Here is a 17,178-nt window from a genome sequence, read left to right as displayed (position 1 = left end):
AAAAAAGAATTGTTTTGAAGTGATAGCAGTGATGATATTTAGAAAGTATTAAGGTTGACAAAAATGGTCAGTTTTTCTAAAAAGTCAACTATAAATATGCCTAAATATTTATTTAGAATTCTTCTTTTGTCTTCATTTCGTGAAAGAGTTTATGAGGTAGTAAATGTAGTAAATAGTTTTTTTAAGCTTGTGCAGTTAGGTGTTACCACACATAGTGAAGAAACAACTAGTGAAACATAGGATGTTTAAAAATCCATCCCTCTGCAGACACGCTAGCCCTCTTCTTCTGTCTTGATTTGTAAAAGTGGTGAGACTTCCAGAACCTCTTTGAGTGATGTAGTCCTGGATGTTTTCCAACTGGTAATGATCAAGAAGTTTTCATTGAAAAGACCTCTGACTTAAGGCAAGGGTCAGGTTGAAGGTTCTGGAGATGGATGTGGCCTGTGCCGTGCATGTCCATAAAGACTTTAACCATGTGTTCTGAGAATGGTGACATATAGAACTCAGATTTTTCATTGGCATCAGGGAGCCAGTGAAGCTTATTGATTTGTATGTAAAATATTTGCATTTGGGATAGAATATACATTTTTATCTATAAACCCATATGGTCATGGATATGGACTTCATGTTACTTGGTATTGATGTTTTGCTTTTAAGGTTGAAGATGAACCGAACAAAATTTGCGAAGCTGACCGTGTAGCTATTAAAGCCAACATAGTGCACTTGATGCTTAGCAGCCCAGAGCAAATTCAGAAGCAGGTAATGTAAGGCCCTACTATTTAAGGAGGCTTGTTTGCAGAGCTTTGATCTAATTAATCTTTTCCCTTCCCGCTCCAGTTAAGTGATGCTATTAGCATTATTGGCAGAGAAGATTTCCCTCAGAAATGGCCTGACTTGTTGACAGAAATGGTGAATCGTTTTCAGAGTGGAGATTTCCATGTTATTAATGGAGTCCTTCGTACAGCACATTCTTTATTTAAAAGGTATTGATAAATTCTTTTTTTTTTTTTTTTTTTAAGATTTGTAAGTAATCTGTACCCCCAACTTGGGGCTCAAACTCACAATCCCCAGATCAAGAGTCTCATGCTCTTCCAACTGAGCCAGCTAGGTGCCCCGATAAATTCATATATTTATAAAATATTAATTTTATTTATTAAGAGAGAGAGGGGCAGAGGGAAGAGACACAGAATCCCAAGCAGGCTTCCTGCTGTCAACACAGAGGGCTCAAACTCACCAACTGTGAGATCATGACCTGAGCTGCGATCAGGAGTTGGAAGCTAAACTGAGTCACCCAGGAGGCCCAATTCATATTTTTAAAATACTTTTTTTCAAATGCTTTTGTTTGTGTAAATAGTTGTATTTTTGTGACTATTGTCATTCCTTTGAACTTGGTAATCTTAGAATAAGAGATAAGCTTCTCAGTTCATTATTATGTTTGTTTCTTAAGTAGTCTAATCTATCCTTGAAGGCCTAAAGTCAATAAACATAAAGCTTGTAAATTTACCTACTTTACCTTAATTTTTTAGATATCGCCATGAATTTAAGTCTAATGAGTTATGGACTGAAATTAAACTTGTTCTGGATGCCTTTGCTTTACCTTTGACTAATCTATTTAAGGTAATGGAATACTCTCTTTGTGGTACTGTAAAATTACTTAATATTTTAAACTGCTTAATTATTTGTATGGATTTTATTTAAGAGAATGCTTTAAGTATATTTGATAGGTAACACTTAGAGCAGCATTTCTTTTGAAAAATTCCAAACCTGTACAGAAATAGAGAAGATGATCTCATTAACTCCCATGTATCTGTTACTGTTACACAAGGTTAACAGTATTACTTTTTCCCCCTCCCTTCCTCTCCTTTGTAGGAATACTTAAAAGCAAATCCCAGACATCATATTTCACTCAAGTATTTGAATGTTATTTTTTAAAATATAATTTATTGTCAAATTGGCTTCCATACAACACCCAGTGCTCATCCCAACAGGTGCCCTCCTTCATGCCCATCACCCACTTTCCCCTCTCCCCCACCCCCCATCAACCCTCAGTTTGTTTTCAGTCCTTAAGAGTCTCTTACGGTTTGCCTGAATGTGTGTTTCTAAAGGAATCGCTCCCCATTTTGATTTGACTTTACATATAGTTCAACTAATTAATTTATATATTTGTACATCTTATGGTGCACAGGCTGCTTTCCTAAACATGTTCTTTATCTCTGAGAATCCTATAAGATTGAAAGATTAAAAAAAATTTTTTTTTTAATTATTTTTAAGCAATATCCACGTGCAATGTGGGGATTGAACTTAAAACCCCAATGGGATCAAGAGTCACGTGCTCCACCAACAGCCATCCAGGTGCCCCCGTTTTTTTTTTCCCTCTTAAGTTTTTTTAAGTAATCCCTACACCCAACAAGGGGCTTGGACTCAAGATGCCAAGATTAAGAGTCACATGCTCTTCTGACCGAGCTAGCCAGGCACCCCGAAAGAGATATATTTTTAACCTTTTTTCAGATAAGGAGAGAGGATTCAGTATCCCCCAGCTAATAAAAAAGGGAGCCAAGCCTTAACCTAGTTTTGCTAATAACTCTGGAAAAGCTACTCCTTTCCTATTTTCAAAAAAGGAAAGTTGTATGATACAACTTCTAAGATGTAAAGTGTGCACAGAAATTTTTCATGGTTAGGATGTCTTACTGATTGTACATTTTTTCTTAATGTTTATTTATTTTTGAGAGAGCGGGGTGGGGAGGGGATCTGACGTGAACTGTGTGCTGACAGCAAGAGCAAGGGGCTCCAACCCCAGAACTGTGAGATCGTGACCTGAGCCAAAGTCAGACACTCAACCGACTGAGCCACCAGGCTCCCTGCTGACTGTACATTTTTATCTAAGAAAATAAAATTGGATAAAATGTAATCAAGATTTTCCACCTATTGGGTTGGCACAGATTTTTGTTTCGTTTTACTAATGTTAAAAGTGTTAGAGTGCAGTGAAATGAAGTCTGATGTCCTGTCCATTGGATTATAAATGGTAGTGTCTGGAGTTTGACATTTCATTAAGAAAACCTTTATATTCATATTTCTTAACTCCAGGATATAGGAAGTAAGATTTGTTGAGTGTCTTTTACATATTCCACGAAGTACTAGGATATTTTATGTGTATTTCTTCATTCTCATTCTCTGAGGTAGGCATTATTTTCAGATTACAGATGAGGAGATTGGGGCTCAGTAAAATAATTGCTCAAAGTAATGCTCATGATGAACAAGAGTCTGGATTATATCCAGTTTTATCTGGCTTGCAAAACCTGTGCTCATAGCATAGTGCTCTGCTTTGGTAATACACTTCTAGAATTTCATACTGCAAAAATTAAAGGTATGCATAGTTTTAGATAAGCCTGTTTATTATAGTTAGAATAATAAATAATTGGAAACAAATGCCAGGTGGCAGGGGAATTATTTAATGAGAGCAGATAAAGACAATTTTGTAATATATTTATATGCACAAAGGAGAGTAGAAGGATCTAGTTGAAATATTAACATTGGACTTTTTAGTAGAGCTATTATGGACAACGTGAAAATAAATACTGTTGTAATATATTTTTTCAGAATCTCTTATATGACCGTATACTATTTAAAAGGTAAATTTTGGAGAAGATATAAGTAGTCTCACCTTATTTGACTAAAGTTTATATAACATTAAAACTGTGTTCCTAATTTCCTTTCCAAGGCCACTATTGAACTCTGCAGTACCCATGCAAATGATGCTTCTGCCCTAAGGATCCTTTTTTCTTCCCTGATCCTTATCTCAAAATTGTTCTACAGTTTAAACTTTCAGGTGAGTTTTGTTACATTTCTTTTTTTTTTTTTAATTTTTTAAGTTTATTTACTTATTTTGAGAGAGAGAGAGAATGAATCCCAAGCAGACTCCGTGCTGTTAGCACAGATAGCTAATATATAGCACATATAATAGCACATATAGCTGTTAGCTCCATCCCACGAGCTATGATGACCTGAGCCGAAACCAAGAGTTCGATGCTCAACCGATTGAGCCACCCCGGCGCCCCCGTTTTGTTGTGTTTCTTGCTTTTGATTCTTTGATGTCAAATATATAGGTTCTGAATTGATAAAGACTTCTTGGCCAGCCTTGATTTTTCTGCAAAGAAAGTAATTAGTATTTCTCTGACTTCCTCCATTTTTTGTCTGCAAATAGTGTTCTACTTTATAGTTGTTCTGGAGATATTTCTAGGATATTTCTAGTGGGTATTTTGCGGGGAAAGGTAGTGTTCTCTTGTAGTCCAATAACTTAGAGAAACCCCATTTCCTAAATCACTGCTTTGGAGAGTCACCCTGTATACAGTATTGAAGACACTGAGAGATCACATTTTCAGGCCTTTCTCTTTTGTTCATTTAAGTGGATATTAACACTGGGGGAACCATGGTTTGGTTACAGGTCTCTGGATAGCTTATACAAAAAGGCTTTTATTGGAAGCATAGGAGACAGAAGGCTGAAGAGCCAGGTGTTGAAAGGTGTAAGAATTTGTGGCATTTCAGAGGAAACACAGCCATGGACTTCTAGTAGAAAATGTCTGGTCCCCCTCTTGCTACTGAGATAGTGGCCTCCATTCTTTTTCTTGAAATGTTACTTTAAGATTCAGGGCTCCAAGAATGAGAAGAAGGGTCTTAACACAGAGCCTAATGGGGGGCTCCATCCCTCGAACTATGATGACCTGAGCCGAAACCAAGGGTTGGTTGCTCAACCGACTGAGCCACCCAGGTGCCCCAGTTTTGTTGTATTTCTTGCTTTTGATTCTTTGATGTCAAATAGACAGGAGGAAGGTATTTGGCTTTTTCATTGCTCAGAGCCAGGGCCAAGTACCTGAACGTCATCCTCATAACATGACTACACTCACAGTGGTAGGAAAAGCATTCTCTAAAAGGAATGGGTGGAATAGGAGATGAACATCCCAAAATGGCATATCCGCATCTGTGTTCCGCTGGACACCAGTTTGAGAAATTTTTACTTAAAGGATATCACTGTTTTTGCTTATACCTTCTTTTGAATATTTTTAGAAATCAGGTAGAATTGAGGCTCTTAATAACTTGTTAGGCATAGTTAAGGAAACCAAAAGAGGAAATATAATCTTTACCTTGGGGGGCTTATCCCTCATTAAAAAGGCAGTACTATGGCACAGGAAATCAGTAACTGTAAGATGATGAGTTTGAATGGGTGGTCATCTTACAATAAATGCGATAGTTCAGAAAGGAAAAGGAAGATACTGGTAAGCACTGAGTTTTTGTAAGGAAAGGTTTCATACAGTCTTAGACCTTCCGAGAGAAAGTAAATTTAGATTGGGACAGGAAATAGAGGTGGCCTCATTTTGTGGTTGAAAGTGTATAAACATAAGACACAATGGTTTATTCAGCTGCCAGACCCAGCTGGAATAGAGAAGGCTTGTCTAAATAGTTAATGGTTGGCTCAGGCTGAAAAGTGTGGACTTGAGGCAGTAGGTATGTGGGAAATGTTTGGCATGGGGCAAAACTTACTAAAATAACATTTATTTTAATCAAAAGTCTCAAGTCAGTGTTTATTCTAGGATCTCCCTGAGTTTTTTGAAGATAATATGGAAACTTGGATGAACAATTTTCATACCCTCTTGACATTAGATAACAAGCTTCTACAAACTGATGTAAGTATTGTTTTAAAATGTTTCCCAAGTAGCCTTTTTTTAAATGAAGAATTGTTTGAAATATTAGATTTTGATTATATCTCAGTTTTTAAATATATAAAAAAAAATGCCCTCTGAAACCTTTGGAATATAATTAGACTTCAAAAAATGAAATAGTTATTTGAGAACATTTACTTTATTATTATTTTTAATTAAAATTTTTTTTTAACGTTTATTTGTTCTTGAGACAGAGAGAGACAGAGCATGAATGGGGGAGGGTTAGAGAGAGGTAGACACAGAATCTGAAATAGGCTCCAGGCTCTGAGCTGTCAGCACAGAGCCCGACGCGGGGCTCGAACTCACGGACCGTGAGATCATGACCTGAGCCGAAGTCGGCTGCTTAACCAGCTGAGCCACCCAGGCGCCCCACAAGTAAACTTTGCCCAACATAGGGCTCGAACTCAAGACCCAGAGATCAAAAGTCTCCTGTTTCACTGAACATTAAATTCTGGATCCTAAAATTTTTTTTACTCTTGCACTGTTGATAGGTAGAACCCAAGAAGGCAAGTAATATTTAATTATGTGGGATGTTCTATGTTTGGTTATTTGTAACATACAGAATTACTCTTCTTGTGGGCCTGGTGTAGGTAGGTCCATGATTTATAGAGAAGGCTATAGCATTACATTATTAAAAGGAAAGCCTCAGGGGCGCCTGGGTGGCACAGTCGGTTAAGCGTCCGACTTCAGCCAGGTCACGATCTCGCGGTCCGTGAGTTCGAGCCCCACGTCAGGCTCTGGGCTGATGGCTCAGAGCCTGGAGCCTGTTTCCGCTTCTGTGTCTCCCTTTCTCTCTGCCCCTCCCCCGTTCATGCTCTGTCTCTCTCTGTCCCAAAAATAAATAAACGTTGAAAAAAATAATAAAATAAAATAAAATAAAAGGAAAGCCTCAGTATTCACACTATGACCATTTTATGAAATAGAAAACCGTCACTGAAGATACTAAGAAAACATAAACCTTTGCAACAATAGCCTCTTTTTAAAAAGCATCCGCAGCATGGGAAAATGGGGACATTATGAAGGTTTGTAATGTGTTACAGTTTCTGGTCTGGGGTTTGTAATAATGCATACTTTCCAACATAGGGCACGCACTTTGTGTTGCTCATTTGTTTGTTTATTAATAGATTCGTGATCTACTTCCTCTTTCCCAAGAAATAAAAAACATAAAAAGTAAAATACTGAGAATGCTTCAATTTCAGATAAAATTAGAATAGGTGATTCAAATCAATTTTGGGGAGTGGGGTGCAGAGAGAATTGTTTCAGTGGGTGTATAGCAAATTTTCTCTGAGATTTACCGACTAAAGCAACAAAAAAAGCTATGGTTCCTATGATATAATTCTTTCAGTCCAGTGAAATAAAAACAATGCCCTCAGAAAAACAAAGCTCGTCTTCACACTTTAAAGGAAGATTTTCACCTAGGATTCTTACAGGGAGCTCTTAGCCCGTTTAACCAGTTATACCTTATGTCCTCTTAATATGTAACATTCCCTATGTTTATGCCTTGAGGAGCCACCTGTTAGGGAGTTCTTTTTATCTCTTCTGAATTTGAATTCTTTGTCACATGGTACAGCTTAAAAGGTGTTTATGGATTGCTGTTACAGTAGAGAGCATCATATAAATGACTGTCATGGTTTAGATTGGGGTTGGCAAACTTTATCTGTAAAGGTTCAGGTAGTAAATATTTTTGGCTTTGTGGGCTGTACAGTCTCTGTCCCAACTACTCAGCCCTCCATTTGGAGTTGAAAGCAGCCATAGGCAATACTATAAATTATATAAATGTAAAGAAGGAATGAGCAAGGCTGTATTTCAGTAGAACTTTACTTACAAAAATAGGCAGCAGGCCTGCAGACCGTAGTTTGACCCCTGAATTAGTTTGGTGTTTAATACTTTATAACCAGAGTATTGTTGGTGAGAATCTTACAGCATTGTATATTTGAAGTGACGGCCTTTTGGGAAGAGATAGCAAGACACCTGACCATGTTGCAAAGGAAAGTGTGATATGGCCTTTATCATTTAGATTTCTGTAGGAATACATTATTTTCACTTTAACATGTAAATATTTTATAATTCAACAACCTGAAGAAAAGTCTTTTTTTTTTTTTTTTAAATTTTTTTTTGACGTTTATTTATTTTTGAGACAGGGAGAGACAGCATGAACGGGGGAGGGTCAGAGGGAGAGAGGGAGACACAGAATCTGAAACAGGCTCCAGGCTCTGAGCTGTCAGCACAGAGCCCAACGCAGGGCTCGAGCTCACGGACCGCGAGATCGTGACCTGAGCCGAAGTCGGACGCTTAACCGACTGAGCCACCCAGGTGCCCCAAGAAAAGTCTTTTTAACTTGAAAACTTGAAATTACTCTCACTGATTAATAAATGAGAAGTATTTCATTTGTTCTGTATTTGAAAGACTAAATGAATAAATTGATAGTGGCATCAATGCCATTTGTAACACTAGGCTTTGGATTACATTTTTAAGGAGTTTGTTTCAGGAATTAAAGCTATTCTCTATGTATGATAACATTATACGTGTATGTTTGAGTTTTCTGTTTTCTCTTATATGAGGATGAAGAGGAAGCCGGCTTGTTGGAGCTCTTAAAATCCCAGATCTGTGATAATGCTGCGCTCTATGCACAGAAGTATGATGAGGAATTTCAGCGGTACCTGCCTCGCTTTGTCACAGCCATCTGGAATTTACTGGTTACAACAGGTCAAGAGGTTAAATATGACTTGGTAAGATGATGGTGGAGAGACAGATAATTAAGACATTCCCTCCCTACCTCCCCCAAGAAAGAAATGACTTAGTTTTGCTCTTAAAAATATGCCTGTTCTTGTGTTTTTGTTTTTGTTTTTTCCCAGTTAGTAAGTAATGCAATTCAGTTTCTGGCTTCAGTTTGTGAGAGACCTCACTATAAGAATCTGTTTGAGGACCAGAACACACTGACAAGTATCTGTGAAAAGGTTATCGTGCCTAACATGGAATTTAGAGGTAATTATGGCAAATCTGAAGCCTTTTCAGAAGATGAAAAGCTTGTTTTTTTAAAGAGTATGTTAGTATAAGTTTAGTAAGTCTGTTCCCTGCTGCTTTTTATATAATATATTGAGTCTGATTTTTTTTAACTGTTTATTTTTGCGAGAGTGAGAGTATACACATGTGCAGGTGGGGGAGGGGTAGAGGAAGACAAAGGATCTAAAGCTGGCTCTGCTCTGACACCAGAGAGCCTGATGTGGGGGCTCAAACCCATGAACCGCAAGATTATGACCTAAGCCAAAGTCAGACACTTAGCCAACTGAGCCACTCAGGCGCCCTAGTTTTTTTTAAGTTTAACTTATTTATTTTTAGAGAGAGCTCACATGCCACACTAGCAGGGGAGGGGCAGGAGAAGGAGAGAGAGAATCTTGAGCTGAACAAGAATTGGACGCTGAATCAACTGAGCCACCCAGGAAGCCAGTCTGATTTTTTTTCTTATTGCTAATTAAAACTTCTGCAGGTCACTTAATTGCCTATTTCTGAAAAAAATGTTTATTTATTTTGAGAGAATCCCAAGCTGGCTTCACACTGTCAGCGAGGAGACCGATGCCAGGTTTTGATCTCGTGAGATCATCACATGAGCTGAAACCAAGAGTCAGATGCTTAACCGACTGAGCCACTGGGGTTCCCCCACTTACTGCCTATTTTCTACACTAAGACAAAGTGTAGTTTAAAAGACATTTGTGAGGGGGGGCCTGGGTGGCTCAGTCGGTTAAGTATCCGACTTTGGTTCAGGTTGTGATCTCACAGTTCGTGGGTTTGAGCCCTGTGTGGGGCGCCGTGCTGACAGCTCAGAGCCTAGAGGCTGCTTCAGATTCTGTGTCTCCCTTTCTCTCTGCCTCTCCCCTGCTCACACTGTGTGTGTGTGTCTCAAAAAAAAATGAATAAAACATTAAAAAATAAATTTTAAAAATAAAAGACATTTGTATCACTGTGGTGAGGTTTGTTTTACACTGTGGAGGGTTTTTCACAGAAATATTGAATAAGACTAAAAAAATTCCTATTCCATGGATAAGAAAGTAAACCATCCAGGATGGTGTTGTTTGAGTTAGTGTTTCACCAAGGCAGATAGCAGTTTTCAAACAGTGTAGTTGAGAGTGGAAGTGATTGATAACCTGTAAATACAGAGCTGAAGCCCACCTAGTTTGTAATTAAGGTTAAGAGAGTCTTAAGAGTATTAGTGTACAAATTGTCTCTCCTTAGAGCGGAGAAGGACAGGTAGTAAATATGGAAGGAATTGTGTTTTATGTTAAAGTATTCATTAGATCAGTGGTTCTCAAATTATCAGGAACTAAAAGGAATAAAGGACAATATCATGTAAGGCTTTATTTCCTTTTGTGTTTTTTTCATGAAACTATAAAATAGGACAGATCTTTATTCTGATATTGTCCATCCTACTTTTATTGGTGTGGAAATGACTTTTATGAAATAATGGTGGTTATATTTGTTAGGCTGTTTGGTTTTTTAATGTCCTTATTTAGCAGAATAAAAAGTTGGCATCCCTAGCTTGGGCTCCAGCAGTCACCTTTTTGATGCTGGTGGTTAAAGTCCCATTCTGGGGACACTATCACATTAGAACAGGTGAGCTGTGTGAATTACCTATACTTACCCTCTCAGGGTGGCATTTGTGCTCTAAGTAATGATTAAGAATAAACGAAGTATATATAAGCTTGGGTGGCTCAGTTTAGCTTCCAGCTCTTGATTTCAGTTCAGGTTATGATCTCACGGTTGTGAGATCAAGTCCCGTGTTGGGCTTTGCGCTGACAGCGTGGATCCTGCTTGGGATTCTCTCTGTCCCTCCCCAGCTCACACGCTCATGCTCTGTCTTGCTCTTGCTGTCACTCTCTCAAAATGAATAAGCATTTTTTAAAAAAGAATACACCAAGTCGTCATTTGTTAGGAACACTTTGCTATAAAACATGGCACATCTACATACTCTTCTGTGTACTCAGTTATGAAAGTACAGTGGCTTGTCATGTCTTTTGAGGGGTTATTTGAAATGCCATCTCTCTTTGTAGCTGCCGATGAAGAAGCCTTTGAAGATAATTCTGAGGAGTACATAAGGAGAGATTTGGAAGGATCTGGTATGTATTTTGGTTTTTAACTGTTAGTCTGATAGCAAGGCACTTTTAAAGTAGTTCTTGTCACTGTGGGGAGGAGGAGTAGTCAGAGTAAGTGTGTTGTCTCAACTGCCTTTCCTCCTTTAATTTGTATACCTTTAAGAGCAGCTCTCGTCTGAGTTCTATCCAAGTGTCCAGCATTGAATGTCCTCTGTCTCTTACATACTTGTTAGTGTGTAACTACTACGATAATCTTTTTAGTTTCATTCCCATTCTTGTGTGTCTTGTGAATAAAATAATGGTCTTTTTCATTGTTTATGTTGTTGATAGCTATCAAATGGCAATTTTTTGCCTTATAATCTTGATCAGTTGGTGGTTTCTTTATCCTGTGATATATTTCCCTTTGATTTTATAGATATTGATACTAGACGCAGGGCTGCTTGTGATCTAGTACGAGGATTGTGCAAGTTTTTTGAGGGACCCGTGACAGGAATCTTCTCTGGTTATGTTAATTCCATGCTGCAGGAATATGCAAAAAATCCGTCTGTCAACTGGAAACACAAAGATGCAGCCATTTACCTCGTGACATCGTTGGCATCAAAAGCCCAAACACAGAAGGTGAATCTTGAATGTAGTTTTGTTTCTAAAATAGACTTGCTGGTGGGGCACCTGGGTGGGTCAGTTGGTTCAGCATCCGACTTCAGCTTAGGTCATGATCAGGTCAGTGAGTTCGAGCCCCGCGTCAGGCTCTGTGCTGACAGCTCTGAGCCTGGAGCCTACTTTGGATTCTCTCTCTGTCTCTCTCCCTCTCCCTCTCCCTCTCCCTCTCCCTCTCCCTCTCCCTCTCCCTCTCCCTCTCCCTCTCCCTCTCCCTCTCCCTCTCCCTCTCCCTCCCCTCCCCCTCCCCCTCCCCCTCCCCCTCCCCCCCTCTCTTTTTCTTTGTCTCTGCTCCTGTCCTGCTCGCACTCTGTCTCTCAAAAATGAATAAACGTTAAAAAATTTTTTTAAATAGTCTTGGTGGTAACCACAGAAATCAGAAAGAAGTAATAGATTTCTAATGATGCAGCCTACTCTGCTAGGTAGCCTGTTTGTTCTGATGAGAATCTCATAGTCTCCAAAGATGAGTTGACATTGATGTATGAAGCACTTCATTTTCTCCTGGACAAAAAACTGATGGATTCCCTTCACTGAGACTTGGTGTATAAAATGTGCTAAATTTAAATTTAGCTGTTCTTTAATTTAGGGACGCTTCTTTCTTGTTTATTAAAAAAGTCTTGGGGCGCCTGGGTGGCTCAGTCGGTTAAGCGTCCGACTTCGGCTCAGGTCATGATCTCACAGTCCGTGAGTTTGAGCCCCGCGTCGGGCTCTGTGCTGACAGCTCAGAGCCTGGAGCCTGTTTCAGATTCTGTGTCTCCCTCTCTCTCTGCCCCTCCCCCGTTCATGCTCTGTCTCTCTCTGTCCCAAAAATAAATAAACGTTGAAAAAAAAAATTAAAAAAAAAATACTTGCCTTTAAAAAAAAAAAGTCTTGTTTTTTTTTTTAATATATTTAAGCAGTTGTGATTTGAAGTGTTCATCTCCATTTTTAACCTGTTTTTTAAAAGTTGCCTTAATTTCTTATGTGTTAGATAGATAGAAGTATTTCATTTTATTTTATCATATTAAAAATTTGTTTTTCAGCATGGAATTACACAAGCAAATGAACTTGTAAACCTGACTGAGTTCTTTGTGAATCACATTCTCCCCGATTTAAAATCAGCTAACGGTGAGTTGGGGGGGGGGGGGGGATTTTTTTTTTTTTAATATATTTTGAGAGAGAGACGGAGAGAGAGAATCCCAAGCAGGCTCCACGCTATTAGTGCAGAGCCCAGTGTAGGACTCAATCCCATGAACCCCATGGAGTCCAGACCAGAGCTGAAATCAAGATTTGGGACTCTTAACTGACTGAGCCACCTAGGCTCCCCTGTTAAAAATGTTTTTTTTATACAGCTTACAACATTTTTTACTTGCAATGGTATGTATGTATGTATGTATGTAAAGTAATCTCTACACCCAATGTGGGAGTTGAACTCATGATCCCCTGAGATCAAGATTCACGTTCTCTTACCAACTGAGCCAGGCCAGGCACCCCTGCTTCTTATTTTATACTGCAAAATAACTAACATTATGGCAAAAGTCATAACGAGTTCTGCATCACCATGACACTCAAAAAAATGGCTCCTATCCTTGTTGCAGTTACTTCTTTTACTGAATAAAGTCTCACATGGTTTCCCCAGATCTTGCCCAGTTGAAATGAACAGTCTAAAGAAGATGTTGCTTGTGTAGAAGGAAAATGGGAACAACTAAAACTAAATTTGTAGCTCAGCTACAAATTCCTATAGGAATTATACGTTAGTTTTCTTTTCCTTCTTATTTAAAAACCGAAATCCTACTCATACGTTGACCTTGAGAAACTTAATAGAAGACCATGCCCCCATCGTCTTCCCCAAGGGAAGGGGAAAAAAAAAATAGTTACAGAGAGGGAGGGAGGCAAACTAGAAGAGACTCTTAAATACAGAGAACAAACTGAGGGTGGATGGGGGAGGGGAGGGCGGGCAGGAGAGGGGAAAATGGGTGATGAGCATTGAGGAGGGCACTTGTTGGGATGAGCACTGGGTGTTGTGTGTAAGTGATGAAGCATGGGAATCTACTTCAAAAACCAAGAACACACTTTACACTGTATGTTAGCCAATTGACAATGAATTTAAAAATTTTTAAAAATATTTTTATATTTAATGGCAGAAAAAAATAAAAACTGAAATCTTAAAAATTGAAGCAAATTTAAAGTACTTGAAACTGAGTAAGTCTTAAGGGTAATTTTCTATGTTTATGAAAGTAGGTTGATTAAGATACCTTATGTATTCCCCCCCCCCTTTTTTAATCCCTTTTTAAAAAACTTTGGGGGGTACCTGGGTGGCTCAGTTGATTAAGTGTCTGACTGTTGATTTCAGTTCAAGTCTTGTGGAATCAAGGCCAGCATTGGACTCTGTGTTGACAGCATGGAGCCTCCTTGGAATTCTCTCTCTCTTTCTCTCTCTCTCTTAAATATTAAAAATAAAGAAAGAAAAAAATACTTTTGTATGGATTTTTAAATACACTAAAAGGGAGAATATTTTAATGTACCTTGAATCTGGGTAGATTCAAGAATTTTTAATAATTGACCAATATTCTATCTTTTTTACTAATTTATTTTCCCATAATTAGAGTAGTTGAAAGCAAATCCCAGCCATTGCTCACTTCGGTAGCACAAATACTAAAGCAAATTCTTGGGGCGCCTGGGTGGCGCAGTCGGTTAAGTGTCCGACTTCAGCCAGGTCACGAGCTCGTGGTCTGTGAGTTCGAGCCCCGCGTCAGGCTCTGGGCTGATGGCTCAGAGCCTGGAGCCTGTTTCCGCTTCTGTGTCTCCCTCTCTCTCTGCCCCTCCCCCGTTCATGCTCTGTCTCTCTCTGTCCCAAAAATAAATAAACGTTGAAAAAAAAAATTAAAAAAAAAATACAGCAAATTCTATCCAGAGACACATACTCTTGATTCAGAATAGCTTCCTTTCTAGGAAGAAGTTGATACATGGTCATTAGTTTGTGGTCCTTCAGTTATGTAAGTAGTACATGTTCATTTGTAATGAAACTTAACAAGGGGAAAAAATAAAATTACTCATAATCTTACTAATAACTACATAGTAGATCTTTATGTAATTAAGTTTCAGTTTACTTGACATTTTGGTTACCAAACTGTTTCAAAGATCCAATAATGTCACCAATTTGGGAGTAGTGGTCTTTAGCACTTAAATAACTATGGCTTTATTTTTTTAATAGTGAATGAATTTCCTGTCCTTAAAGCTGATGGTATCAAATACATAATGATTTTTAGGAATCAAGTAAGTAGCTTTTGAATTACATGTTTTATACCAGTTAATCTCTTAAGAGTTTTATTGTATACCAGCTTCTCTCCCTGCTGTGCAGTCATACTTGACATCCATATCTAACAGAATTAACAATAACTTCTTAAGAACTTAGGATCCAGACCATGCTTATTTTTCTCCTTTGTCTCAAAAATATCATTATATAGTGATTTTAATAAAAATTGGGATCCAAACAAGGTACACACATTTTTTATGGTTGATTGTCTCTGATCTCTTATTTTACAACAGAGAGGTCCTCCTTCCCCTTTCTTGTGACTATTAGTTCTTGGAGAAACCAGTCATTTGTCTTGTGGAGTTTCTCACATTGTATTTTTGGCCAATTTTATTCTCGTGTGTTTTTGGTTTTACTACATAACTTGTTTCCACAAAAATTCTGTAGTATTTTATAGGCTTAAAATTTTATTTGTATAAATGATATGCTGTAGGTTTGGTCTACACATCTTGGTTTTTTTTGTGTGTGCCTAACATTGTTTTTGAGAGTTACTCATTTTAGTAGACGTAGTTCATTTTTTAATAGTTGTGTAGTATCCCATCATAAGAATATGCCACAATTTATTTCCTATGGATGATTCTTTAATTTCTTGATTTATAATTTTTATGTCTTTGGCAGGTAGTTACCAGGGTTACATGCAACCTTGTGAAGCTGTTCTATTTTAAAGAGTAATGAATGGGTGTTCTAAATTTTTAGAGGCTTCTAATGAAGATTAGTATTCTTATCTTTGCCCCCACCTCTTTTTTTAGAAGAAAAAATGAGGCACAAAGAGCTTGAATAACTTTTCCAAGAACTACCTGCTAGTGAAAAGTATAATTCTTAGTAGTAATGAAATTAGTGTGCTTATCCATATTATTTTCTATTTTTTTTTATTTTTTTATTTTTATTTATTTTTATTTTTAAATTTTAATAAAATTTAATAAAAATTTAATAAAATTTATATTATATATTATATATATAATATATATTTATATATATTTATATTTTAAATATATTTTAAATATAATTAAAAATAAATATAAATATTAAATATAAAAATATTTATATATTTATATATATAATATATATCTAAAATAGATATAAAATATATAAAATATATATTATAAAATTAATAAAATTTAATAAAAATTTTAAATTATTTTTATTTATATTTTATTTTTATTATTTATTATTTTATCTGTAAGATTTTACTCTAACCGTAGTTTAATGCTCAGAGAAGGAGAATAAGAAAAGTTAACATGAATTGAATCATTACGTGGAGATAGAAGTTTTAATTTCTCAACCGTATCATCTCCCATTGTAACAGCTGAAAAAACACTTTCTAGAATCGTCAAGCCCTTCTATTCCAGTTGTCTTTTACTCTAAGGTAGCACCATTGAGTTAAAGCGTGCACGTTACTGTGTTTTTCAGGTACCGAAAGAGCATCTTTTAGTCTCCATTCCTCTCTTGATTAATCACCTTCAGGCTGAAAGCATTGTTGTCCATACTTACGCAGCACATGCACTTGAGAGGCTGTTTACTATGAGAGGACCTAACAACGCCACTCTGTAAGTATTTGATTCTAAGCAATTTTTATTTTTTCAGCTTGGGGTGGGAACTGTTCTGTGCTGTCAGAGATCTCTTTGACTATATTCATAATTTCATTAGTAGTTTGAAAAATAAATGTGTACTTTTTCCTCATTTATTTATACTGTGTCAGTCTAGAAGGATGAAGCAGTATGCTACGAAGATACATAATGGCAAAAAGTTAAACAGGAAATCGGAGCAAAGGGAAATAACGGGGTAAGGTTACTAAAAGGAAATAGGTGTCAGAGGATCCTATACAGGAATTAAGGAAGCTCCTGAAATTTATGTGCTGTCTTCTGGCAAACCAAGGCAAAGAGAGGAACTTGGTCAGTTAAAATTTTTGGTGTCCTTGAGATTCAACTTAAAACAGTTCCTCAGAAGGCGTCTCAGAAATGGGCCTTCATTAAGGGAGTGGTCTTAGCACCGTCACACGACAGTGTTGTTTTTACCTGGTGTTTTTACTCTTTGCGGAGATACGACATAGCTGAGTGAAAAAAGCTACCTAGGCGGTAGCTCTTCTGGCCTGATCCGAGGATAAATGTAGAGGGATGGACGGTCTGCAGATCTTTCAGGCCATTATCCACCAGTGGTATTTCTTGAAACTGAGCTTTGGGTGAGAGATGGAAAACAATTCTAGGTTCTTTTCTTCATCAAGAACTTGAAGTACAGATCTTCTCAGTGACCAATTAAGGGTTGAAAGGACATCCTCTGAGGTGAGTCAGACCAGTACCTGTCTTCAGGCCCGGAATTCATGCAGAAGTTACGAATCTGTTCCACCTCCGGGAAAAACAAATGACTGAGACCCTGAGAGCCTGAGTACTGTTCTCGACAGTGATGGATAGGAACCAAGGACGACCTGAAT

General features: G+C 37.6%; 1 protein-coding gene across 1 annotated transcript in view; it reads left to right on the top strand.

Moving 5' to 3' along the window:
* CSE1L (chromosome segregation 1 like) overlaps positions 1-17,178 on the top strand; it is a 47,587-nt gene that overhangs the window by 19,729 nt on the left and 10,680 nt on the right. The window contains exons 4-15 of the mRNA XM_043553724.1: positions 658-759; positions 838-983; positions 1,527-1,617; positions 3,719-3,826; positions 5,586-5,678; positions 8,276-8,443; positions 8,570-8,699; positions 10,760-10,825; positions 11,217-11,419; positions 12,481-12,565; positions 14,652-14,713; positions 16,161-16,297. Of these exons, the coding sequence (XP_043409659.1) occupies positions 658-759; positions 838-983; positions 1,527-1,617; positions 3,719-3,826; positions 5,586-5,678; positions 8,276-8,443; positions 8,570-8,699; positions 10,760-10,825; positions 11,217-11,419; positions 12,481-12,565; positions 14,652-14,713; positions 16,161-16,297 (1,391 nt within the window). The remainder of the gene's footprint in view (positions 1-657; positions 760-837; positions 984-1,526; positions 1,618-3,718; positions 3,827-5,585; positions 5,679-8,275; positions 8,444-8,569; positions 8,700-10,759; positions 10,826-11,216; positions 11,420-12,480; positions 12,566-14,651; positions 14,714-16,160; positions 16,298-17,178) is intronic.

This window comes from Prionailurus bengalensis, chromosome A3, assembly GCF_016509475.1.
Source record: "Prionailurus bengalensis isolate Pbe53 chromosome A3, Fcat_Pben_1.1_paternal_pri, whole genome shotgun sequence".
Classification (NCBI taxonomy): Eukaryota; Metazoa; Chordata; class Mammalia; order Carnivora; family Felidae; genus Prionailurus; species Prionailurus bengalensis.
Note: the sequence above shows the minus strand (reverse complement) of the source record. Positions and strands in the feature narration are given on the sequence as shown.